The sequence below is a fragment of the Podarcis melisellensis genome (genome assembly GCF_964234715.1).
Source record: "Podarcis melisellensis genome assembly, chromosome: 16".
Lineage (NCBI taxonomy): Eukaryota > Metazoa > Chordata > Lepidosauria > Squamata > Lacertidae > Podarcis > Podarcis melisellensis.
The window spans coordinates 3,063,291-3,074,634 of NC_138533.1; the positions used below are offsets into that span (position 1 = coordinate 3,063,291).

At 49.7% G+C, this 11,344-nt stretch overlaps 1 protein-coding gene across 1 annotated transcript; it reads left to right on the plus strand.

The window, feature by feature from the left end:
• Window positions 1-2,817: 2,817 nt before the first annotated feature.
• On the plus strand, window positions 2,818-11,022 carry PSMB4 (proteasome 20S subunit beta 4). The gene is made up of 7 exons (XM_081891962.1): window positions 2,818-2,986; window positions 4,402-4,608; window positions 6,113-6,259; window positions 8,145-8,226; window positions 8,412-8,528; window positions 9,502-9,590; window positions 10,865-11,022. The coding sequence occupies exons 1-7, from the start codon at window positions 2,859-2,861 to the stop codon at window positions 10,875-10,877; spliced, it is 783 nt and encodes a 260-aa protein (XP_081748088.1). The 5' UTR covers window positions 2,818-2,858; the 3' UTR covers window positions 10,878-11,022.
• Window positions 11,023-11,344: the final 322 nt, after the last annotated feature.

An 11,344-nucleotide genomic window follows, 5' to 3' on the forward strand; every position in this document is an offset into this window, starting at 1 on the left:
TTCTGAAAACAGAAATAAAAATATTTTCCTCATTGATGCTCCTGACTTACAAATCTGCTTTCTATTTGACTGAAGTCAGCTGTATTGGTTTTGACAGAGTTAAGCTTGCACTTAAATCCACTGTAAGACACATTTTAATTTCCAGTTTACAATTACGTTGCAATTTATGAGAAATGTCTGCTCTTCCCAATAATCCTGGCATTGCCCCTAATCCCTCAGAAAATGACTTTACCCAATATAGCCACACACATACACCCCTAAATCAATCTTCTGTTCCTATACTGTAGTTCTGGGCACCTCTCCCCATAAAGGATATTGTAGAGTTGGAAAATCTATTTTTTTAATGGCAAGCAAAAGGTTAGCATGGCTTTCTCCTCAGTTCAGGATGCAGTGATGGCTACCAACTTGGGTGGTTTGAAAGAGGATTAGACGAATTCCTGGAGGATCAAGTTATCAGTGATGACTAGCCGTGATGGCAGTACTCTGCCTCTGCAGTCAGAGGCCGGAATGCGTCTGAATATCAGTTGAAGGAAAACAGGATGCGGGTGGCGCTGTGGTCTAAACCACAGAGCCTAGGGATTGCTGATCAGAAGGTCGGCGGTTCAAATCCCCGCAACGCAGTGAGCTCCTGTTGCTCGGTCCCTGCTCCTGCCAACCTAGCAGTCTGAAAGCACACCAGTGCAAGTAGATAAAGAGTTACCACTGCGGCGGGAAGGTAAATGGCGTTTCCATGCGCTCTGGCACTCATCATGGTCCTCCGTGCGCCAGTAACGGTTTAGTAGTCCTGCTGGCCGCATGACCCGGAAAGCTGTCTGTGGACAAACGCAGCCTCCCTCGGCCTGAAAGTGAGATGAGCGCCGCAACCCCATAGTTGCCTTTGACTGGACTTCACCGTCCAGGGGTCCTTTACCTTTTTAAATACCTGAAGGAAAACACAGGAGGGGAGAGGGCTGTTGTGGGTGAATCTTGAGGGTTTCCCAGTGAGGCATCTCTGTGCCCACTGGGAGAAGAGGATGCTGAACTACCAGTACTTGGGCCTGTGGCCTGATCTAGCTAGAGGGCTTGTCTGATGTTCCCATGGAACCTCCAGGTTCAAAAGCAGTCTACCTTGATTACTAGGTTATTAGGGGCATTTGGCCATGGTGTGAACAGGAAGGCAGACTAGGTGGATCAATGGCCTGATCCAACTGGACTATATATCTATATCTATATCATCTATATCTATATCATCTATATCTATATCTATCTATCTCTATATCTCAATATATCTACATCTATATATCTATATCTAGGGATGCGGGTGACGCTGTGGTCTAAAACACACAGCCTAGGACTTGCCGATCAGAAGGTCAGTGGTTCGAATCCCCGTGACGGGGTGAGCTCCTGTTGCTCGGGCCCTGCTCCTGCCAACCTAGCAGTTTGAAAGCACGTCAAAGTGCAAGTAGATAAATAGGTACCGCTCCGGCGGGAAGGTGAACGGCGTTTCTGTGCGCTGCTCTGGTTTGCCAGAAGCGGCTCAGTCCTGCTGGCCACATGACCCGGAACCGGAAGCTGTACGCCGGCTCCCTCGGCTAGTAAAGCGAGATGAGCGCCACAACCCCAGCGTCGTCCGCGATATTTTATTAAATTTTCTGTTTTACAATTTAGAAAATTCATTTAAAATATCAATGACTTCCCTTCTTCTCTTTCCATGGTTCATTTTGCATAACATAAATCCCTGCATATTTTAGATAAACTAAACCATTCAGTATCCCTTATCACATCCGTCAAAACTTATTTACACTGTTGAATTTATCTTAATGGTGCCAACGTTTTCAAGTGTACACAGTTCCCCCCGTATTCAATCAACATTTTCCAATCTTCTTTAAACGTGTGTTCTTCTTGTTTTCTTATTCTATATGTTAGGTCCGCAAGCTGCACATATTCCATCAGTTTAAGTTGCCGTTCTTCTTTAGTTGGGACCTCGCTCGTTTTCCATTTTGGGGCTAACAAAACACGGGCCGCTGCAGTGGCATACATAAAAAACTCTTTAAAAATATTTGTATTCTAATAAATCAAAAGGTGTATAATGCAAGGAATGACATGCAATATTAGAGGGAAAGAGTGTGTATATATTCATTACTATTACATGAGCAAATTCTTGGTATACAGTAATAAGAATTACAGAATATACACTTAAATAATGGTAAAAGAGGTGTGGCGTTAACTGATGCCACACTCAAGATGGCGCTTCTCCATTCAAGTGACAGGGAAAGAGCGCCCCCTCGAGGAAAGAAAGCTTCAGAAACTCGTCCTCAGCTTAGCCCATAGAGGTTTCAAAAGCCTAGAGCGACACGTTTAGCTGAAACTTCTGGCAAAATGTGAGCGTAGACAGCAGTCGTTGCTCTAGCCGCTCGCATCTCTATGATGGAAGCGCGGGAAACTACTTCCCTTTGAGGTAGCGGAAGTGCTCATAAAGTCTGCGACGGCGTTTGTCACTCTAGACCTGCTTTATCTACGGGCTCTAAGCTAAGTTTTGAGCAACACTCAAGATGGCGACAGCGGGGGGCGGGAAACATGCCCTCTTAAATTATACCGCCCGTGCGGCCCCCTTCGCACCACAACTTCCCAATATTAAAAAGCACTTTCGTAACTCTCTGCGGTCTGCGTTTCCTAGGACGTATGATATATTACCTTTTTTAAAAAGTTAAAGAGATGCTTCAGTTCCGCCACACACAACATGGCGGCTCCTCACGGTCTTCGGCTTCCTGTACGGGTCGCCGCCGAGGACAAAAAAAAGAATCCCCGAGCGCCGCGCATGCGCAGAATGCCGGCGCCTCTTCCTGCTCAGTGACTAAGCTGCGGCTCTTCGGGGAAAGATGGAGGTTCCGTCGCCGTTCTCGCTGCCGCCGTTCTGGGCCGGTGGTCCCGCTCCGGGGGCGCTTTACTCACCGCCCTGCCCGGGAAACGCACTCGGGGTCCAGGCCGAGGGCGTCACCAGGACTCTGTAAGGGGGCTGGGGGGGCGGGGGAGGCTGGGCGCCCCCAGTTAGGCCTAAAAGGGGGAGGGGGAGAGAAAATGCGCCTGTGATGTCACCTTGCTGACGTCACACCAGGTTGATGACGTCTCTGGGTGAGGGGTGGGCAGGAGGGGGGGTTGGGGGGAAAGAATGGCTAAATTAGACAAATTATATCTTGTTTAAATGGGCATTTATTTATTTCAGAGGTGGGGGCCTGGATGTTGCTGGACTCCATCTCCCAGCACACACCTCAAGCAAGGAAAAAGGGTCCAATTATATCCCGATTTGCCCATTTAGCCCATCAGCATCTAAATAAATGGACCAGATTCACAGACCATATCCTGATCTGGCAGGGATGAGGGTATAGAGATATGCTGCAGCTATTTATGAAGGTTTTAGGTACAGGTATTGTGAGTTTTATTTGTGAAGGTTTTAGGTATATAGGTATTGTGACCCCGTGGGTGGCGCTGTGGGTTAAACCACAGAGCCTAGGACTTGCCGATCAGAAGGTCGGCAGTTCGAATCCCCGCAACGGGGTGAGCTCCCGTTGCTCAGTCCCTGCTCCTGCCAACCTAGCAGTTCGAAAGTACGTCAAAGTGCAAGTAGATAAATAGGTACCGCTCCAGTGGGAAGGTAAACGACATTTCCGTGCACTGCTCTGGTTCGCCAGAAGTGGCTTAGTCCTGCTGGCCACATGACCCGGAAGCTGTACGCTGGCTCCCTCGGCCAGTAAAGCGAGATGAGCGCCACAACCCCAGAGTCGTCCGCGACTGGACCTAATGGTCAGGGGTCCCTTTACCTTTACCTTTATTGTGAGTTAATGTGTTGTTAGTCCCTTGGAGACTTTCAGGTAATAAGCAGCTAAGAAGCCTAATAGAAAATAATACCCTCTTACAACATCATCTACATCAGTTTGGTATTATTTGTTAGGAGGGACTTGTTAGCTCTGCCTGGGATGGTGTGTCTGTCCCAGGGCAGTGGGGACAGAGTAGGAAATAGGTGTTGTGTGAACAAGCAGCATTTTGTGGGGTTTGATTTGACTGCCTCAAAGGGAGAGAGCACAAAATGCTAGCGCAGGAGGCTGACCTATACCAAGTCAGTCCATTTAGTTCAGTGCTGTCCACACGGACTGGCAGCAGCTCTCCAGAGTTTCAGGCAGGGGACATTCCCAGCCCTGCCTGAAGATGCCAGGAATTAAACCGGGGAACTTCTACATGCCTAGCAGATGCCCTACCACTGATCTACAGTCCTTTCCCCCAATAAGGAGTCAAAGTAGGAAGAGGCACTCGAACACAGCAGGAGATGTGGGGCTGCTTTGCCATTTTTTCCAACTCAAATTATTCCCCACAGAGAAGGGGGAGCTGCAAGCCGACTCTCTGATGCTTATTTTTCCCCCCTCAAAGGAGCCCCATGGTGACAGGCACCTCAGTCCTGGGGGTGAAGTTCAACGGTGGGGTGATGATTGCGGCCGACATGCTGGGCTCCTACGGGTCGCTCGCCCGCTTCCGCAACATCTCCAGGATTATGAAGGTCAACGACAGCACCGTGCTGGGGGCTTCGGGCGACTATGCTGACTTCCAGTACCTCAAGCAAGTCATTGAGCAGATGGTGTAAGTCTGAAGTTCTCCAAACCAACGGCAGGGAGCAGTCTTCCCCAACAAGAGCTGGGAGAAGATGGAGGCCTTTTAAGCCTCTGTCTCCAGTTCACCTCCTCCAGGCTCTGCCCTCTCCTGGAGAAATTTAGAACCTTAAAGAACAAACCCGAAGACAGACACTCCTCCTCCTCCTCTGTCCCATTGCCTGTCTCCTGGGGCACCTTATCCTGCTGGACTGGCAGAGGCACCTATGAGAATCCCAGGTCTGGCCCTGGGGGTCCGGGAGGTTATTCTGGGGGCTTCTGTCTGCCAGGCTCTGTGTCCCTCCGATATCCAGCAGCCAGCTCCGAGCCCTGAACAGCTAGTGTAATCTAAAAATAGGCTTGAAATGATTCTTGCATAATTTTGCCTCCCAGCAACAGGCTTTCCTTAGCAATAGACTTCTATATTAGACGTGCTCTGATAGTGGCTGTTACTCTGTCCGGATGGTTGAAAAGCAGAGATGGAATGACTCTATGTCCCGTATTTTTCGCCCTATAGGACGCACTGTCCCATAAGGCGTACCTAGTTTTTTGGGGGGAGAATAAAGGGGGAAAATTCCCCCCCCCCCAGGTGCGGGGCTGGGGCGGGGGAAGCCCGAGCTTCCCCCAATCCCAGCCCCCAGAACAGGCAACTCTTCGCAAGCCGTGGGAGCCCAGCCCCGGGTTCCTGTGCCTTGCAGAGAGCTGCGCGAAGCCTGGAGAGCGAGAGGGGTCGGTGCGCACCGACCCCTCTCGCTCTCCAGGCTTCAGCGAAAGCCTGCATTCGCCCCATAGGACACACACACATTTCCCCTTCATTTTTGGAGGGGAAAAAGTGCGTCCTATAGGGCGAAAAATATGGTATATCGTTTTACTTTGTTTTTCTTAGACCGGTATTTGCATAAGTTGTACAGTGGTACCTTGAGTTACAAACGCCCCAGGTTACAAACGCTTCAGGTTACAAACTCTGCTAACCTGGAAGAGTTACCTCAATTTGAGAACTTTGCAGCAGGATGAGAACAGAAATTGTGTGCTGGCGGTGCAGCGGCAGCAAGAGCCCCTTTAGTGAAAGCACGCCTCTAGTTAAGAACAGTTTCAGGTTAAGAATGGATCTCCGGAACGAATTAAGTTCATAACTGGAGGTACCACTGTAATGTTAATTCTTCAGCAAATACTTTAAGTAGAACAGGAATGGGTGAGGTGTTTATTCCTGCATGGGAATTCACCAACAGATGAGCTGAACCAAGAAAGAAGAGCTTGGAAGACTGTCTGGGTGACGGCGGACTGAAAAAGGAGCCCCAAATGATTGGCATAGTGTGCCGACATGAACTTGGCCTGGTTCCTTAGCTGGCCCTTATGTAGTCTGCGACTGTGTGTCTGGGCTATTGCTGGATTCAGGCGTCAGAATGGGGGGTCCCCATTCAGCCCCGAGCCGGAGGTCCCCCACTCCTTGCCGTAGAGCATCAGGTGCCGCATCTAATCTGGCTTCCGCCCTGCAGGATCGACGAGGAGCTGCTGGGAGACGGCCACAGCTACAGCCCCAAGGCCATTCACTCCTGGCTCACCCGAGCCATGTACAGCCGGCGGTCCAAAATGAACCCCCTCTGGAACACCGTGGTGATAGGCGGCTTCAGCAACGGAGAAAGGTAAGTCATCCTGGGCTGCGATGGGCAGAAAGGTTGGGAGCGCAGTTGGAATCAGCATTCAGATGGGATGGGATGAGACTTCTGGCTAAAGTGCCCTGCCTGCCTGCCTTTTTAAATCAGAACCAGTGAAGGTGGTGAAGGTCCTGTGTGAGTGTCTGGAAGCGGTTGGAGGATGGATGGCGGCTAACAGATTGAGGTTGAATCCTGACAAGACAGAAGTACTGTTTTGGGGGGACAGGAGGCGGGCAGGTGTGGAGGATTCCCTGGTCCTGAATGGGGTAACTGTGCCCCTGAAGGACCAGGTGCGCAGCCTGGGAGTCATTTTGGACTCACAGCTGTCCATGGAGGCACAGGTCAAATCTGTGTCCAGGGCAGCTGTGTACCAGCTCCATCTGGTACGTAGGCTGAGACCCTATCTGCCTGCAGACTGTCTCGCCAGAGTGGTGCATGCTCTGGTTATCTCCCGCTTGGACTACTGCCATGCGCTCTACGTGGGGCTACCTTTGAAGGTGACCCGGAAACTACAACTAATCCAGAATGCGGCAGCTAGACTGGTGACTGGGAGCGGCCGCCAAGACCATATAACACCGGTCTTGAAAGACCTACATTGGCTCCCAGTATGTTTCCGAGCACAATTCAAAGTGTTGGTGCTGACCTTTAAAGCCCTAAACAGCCTCGGTCCAGTACATCTGAAGGAGCATCTCCTCCCCATCGTTCTGCCCGGACACTGAGGTCCAGCGCCAAGGGCCTTCTGGCGGTTCCCTCATTGTGAGAAGCAAAGCTACAGGGAACCAGGCAGAGGGCCTTCTTGGTGGTGGCGCCCGCCCTGTGGAACGCCCTCCCATCAGATGTCAAAGCGATAAACATCTACCTGACATTCAGAAGACATCTGAAGGCAACCCTGTTCAGGGAAGTTTTTAATATGTGACATTTTAGTGTATCTTTCATCTTTGTTGGAAGCCGCCCAGAGTGGCTGGGGAAACCCAATCAGATGGGCGGAGTACAAATAATAAATTATTATTATTATTATTATTAGTGGAGAGGGTTCATTCTGGAAGATGAAGCTTTTAATGGTTACTACTCATGTTGGCTATGCTCTTGCCTCTCTGAATGCCAGTTGCTGGAAACCGCAGGAGGCGAGAAGGCTCTTGTGCCGGAGTCCTGCTTGTGGTTTTCCCACTTAGGCAATTGGGTGGCTGCTGTGACAAGAGGGGGGTGGACTACATGGCCTGATCCAGCTAGAGGGCTCTTCCGATTTTCCTTTCCTTTGTTTTGTTTATTTACTTATTTATTGATATCGCAATACATATGCCCCGCGGAGGACCTTAAGGTCCATAAATAGCAACACCCTAGAGGTCCCAGGCCCTAAGGAAGTTAGATTAGCCTCAACCAGAGCCAGGGCCTTTTCAGTTCTGGCCCCGACTTGGTGGAACGCTCTGCCTCATGAGACCAGGGCCCTGCGGGATATGATTTCTTTCCGCAGGGCCTGTAAGACAGAGTTGTTCCGCCTGGCCTTTGGCTTGGAATCAACTTAATCCCCTCCCCCTCTTTCCTTTTTCCTTTCTCTTTCTGTGATGGAACTCCTATTTGGGGACTTCCCTGGCTTTTTTCTGGCCCACGTAGGACCAGTCTGGATAGTTGGTCTTGGTGAAGATTTGACGTTTTCACCCCCAAAAAGTTTTTGCCTTGAGTTTCTACTGAAATGAGGCTGCATGTTGTACTTTATCTTGTTTTTAAGTTGTATTTTAATCAATTGTTTTTATACCTGGTGTTAGCCGCCCTGAGCCCAGGGTGGGGTATAAATAAAATTATTATTATTATTATTATTATTATTATTATTATTATTATTATTATTATTATTATTACTAAAGCCCCCCCTTCTCAGTTTCCTAGGTTACGTTGACATGCTCGGGGTGGCATATGAAGCCGCTTCTCTGGCGACGGGATACGGTTCTTACGTGGCACAGGTAAGTGTCTCAGGCGGAGGCGGCACACGTCTCATGTTAAGAGGTGCCAAAGATCCGGTCTGTGCCCAGCCGCTTTTGGTTGGCCACTGTGAGACCAGGGTGCCCGAAGGACTCTTCTGGCCTTCCTAGTTCCCACTGCTTGCGGCTGCACAGCTGACGGTTTTATTTCTCCCGCTCTATCACAGCCACTGATGAGGGAAGCCTTGGAAAATAAGCCCGTCCTGTCTAAGCAGGAGGCCAGAAGCCTCCTTGAACGCTGCATGAAAATCCTCTACTACAGAGACGCCCGCTCGTTCAACAGGGTGAGTCTCCCACTGCGCATCTTGGCTGTAGAACCATGGAAGGGTGGGACTTTGCGACCTTCCTGGTGTCACGATTTGCATCTCTCACCAGCCCTGGCCAAAGGTCACAACTGATGCTGGTAGACGGCCTCAGGAGGTCCTAGAATAGAATAGAATTGTTGTTGTTGTTGTTTAGTCGTTTAGTCGTGTCCGACTCTTCGTGACCCCCTGGACCAGAGCACGCCAGGCCCTCCTGTCTTCCACTGCCTCCCGCAGTTTGGTCAAACTCATGCTGGTAGCTTCGAGAACACCGTCCCACCATCTTGTCCTCTGTCGTCCCCTTCTCCTTGTGCCCTCCATCTTTCCCAACATCAGGGTCTTTTCCAGGGAGTCTTCTCTTCTCATGAGGTGGCCAAAGTACTGGAGCCTCAGCTTCAGGATCTGTCCTTCCAGTGAGCACTCAGGGCTCATTTCCTTCAGAATGGAGTGGTTTGATCTTCTTGCAGTCCATGGGACTCTCAAGAGTCTCCTCCAGCACCAGAATTCAAAAGCATCAATTCTTCTGCGATCAGCCTTCTTTATGGTCCAGCTCTCACTTCCATACATCAGTACTGGGAAAAGAAAAGGAAAGGAAAGGGAAAGGGAAAGAAAAGAATCATAGAGTTGGAAGAGACGACAAGGGCCATCGAGTCCAACCCCCTGCCAAGCAGGAAACACCATCAGAGCACTCCTGACATATGGTTGTCAAGCCTCTGCTTAAAGACCTCCAAAGAAGGAGACTCCACCACACTCCTTGTCAGCAAATTCCACTGTCGAACAGCTCTTACTGTCAGGAAGTTCTTCCTAATGTTTAGGTGGAATCTTCTTTCTTGTAGTTTGGATCCATTGCTCCGTGTCCGCTTCTCCGGAGCAGCAGAAAACAACCTTTCTCCCTCCTGTTTAGGGCAAACGCGTCTGGCAAGAAGGTCTAACCTATCCCTCTTCTTTCTCTCAGTACGAGCTCACGACGGTGACAGAGAAAGGCGTGGAAGTAGAAGGGCCCATCTCCTCCGAGACCAACTGGGAAATAGCACACCTGGTCAGGTAAGCACACCTCCCTTTGGATGAGCTTTCAAATGAAGCAGTTTGCGGTTGGCACAATACAGGAAAACTCCCAATTTACCTACATGACCTTTGGGAAGCTGGCATTTTTGGACCCTGCACTGTCTGGACACCCTCACAGAAACCCCCTCGGCTGCCAAGAACATCAGAGAGGGCCCTCATGGAAGTTCCACCTCCCTCAGAAGTTTGGGGTTCCCCTAAGTTGTGGAACCCGCTTCCCACAGAGGCGAGGCCAGCTATGTAGTTTTTGGCTCAATACTTGCCTCTTCAACACGGTTGCCTAGTGCATTTTTAGGGTCTATTTTTGTGATTGTCACACGTTTTGGACTGTTTTGAGTCATGTGTTTTTAAATTGTGGTTGCCTGCCCTGGGACCTTAGCATGAAAGATGGGGAAATAAACCACATAAATAACATCTTTCAGATTATCCTAGGACTCTTTGTTCTGCTCACATTTTCTTGGCTCGGCTCACCTCACATTACCTTACCTTTGGGAACAGGAGCTGAAAAGGCCACTAGATTTTCCTTTTCTTGCCCAGGGAGCCATCCAGCCCCTTTAGAGCTCCTCCCAGGTTACACCTCTTCAGCACGCTACACCCACTACCAGCCATGATCTGTCGTTTTCACACAGGCGTTTTGGTTGGCCCCTGTGAGAGCTGACACTTGGCTAGATGGGCCATTGGGCCAGGCTCTTCTTAACTTCTTGCCTGGGCCCTCAAGTGTGTTTTCCTGGCCAAAAGCCATCCCTGAACTGCAATGATGCCTATAGAAGGGTGTGTAGAGACCTCCTTGACCTTTGCTTGGCCTCTAGCCTACTGGGCAGTGAACATCTTATCCATGGCCCCCCTAAAGCTCCCCACAAGGGAATGTGGCCCTCGGTGTATAAAAGGTCCCCCTGCCTCAGACCCTCCAGATTAGCTAGGTTTTGGGTGCTTATATATGAACCTTGAAAGGAATATGCAGGTTTTAGAGGGAATAACTGGCTCCTAGCAAGAGGCACACACACCTCTGCGACCAAACTTAGCAAACCTTCTCGTAGCGATGTTCTGAACATGGTTAAATGTCTGTATCTAGTATCCCTGGGCCCAAAGGCTATAGTAATTCCATATTCATCCCCTAAATACTGTGCTTCATTTTGTCTTAAAAACAATTTCCTGTTCTGCAACCATTTCTAGACATCGCGCAACGCTTGCCTCCTGCTAATTTGGGTACTGGTAACCTAATTTCCCCCCCCCATTTCCTCCCCCTTTCTCTGCAGCGGCTTTGAATGAAACTCAAGAGCTCGTGGGCAGCCTCTGTTCCCGTCGAGAGATAATCCCAAATCCCTTGCGATGCTGTTTGATGCCTAATGTTTCGGTGGCTCCTCAGACCGCGTTTTCTTTTTTTGTAAACAGAATAAATGAGGTTTAGACTCTTTGCCTGTATGTACATGTCATGATTCTTATACTTTCACTGTAACTTTCCAGTTTTCTCTGCTATAAGCTTCCTGTCGACCTGAATCGGGCATTCCTGATCCTGTGTCATCTTAAAGCGTTGCTGGCTTCTCCGCTTTCTGAGCTTGTCAGACTAATCTTGTGGTGAGGCTGTTTGTGTCGGGGGACAGGGGACGGGACGACACTTAGAATTAAAGAGAGTGGGAGGTGCATTTTTTTAAAAATGCTTCTCCATCTACTGAAAGCTCCCAGAAAATTCACTGCATTGTAGAAAGCTGACACATCAAGGAAGAAGCCTGCAGCCC

Excerpts from the sequence above, each read along its gene's own strand:
- PSMB4 (XM_081891962.1), top strand. The coding sequence starts at position 2,859 with ATGGAGGTTCCGTCGCCGTTCTCGCTGCCGCCGTTCTGGGCCGGTGGT. Across the intron at positions 2,987-4,401 it reads GAGGGCGTCACCAGGACTCT|GAGCCCCATGGTGACAGGCA; the intron begins GTAAGGGGGCTG and ends CCCCCCTCAAAG. Across the intron at positions 4,609-6,112 it reads CAAGTCATTGAGCAGATGGT|GATCGACGAGGAGCTGCTGG; the intron begins GTAAGTCTGAAG and ends TCCGCCCTGCAG.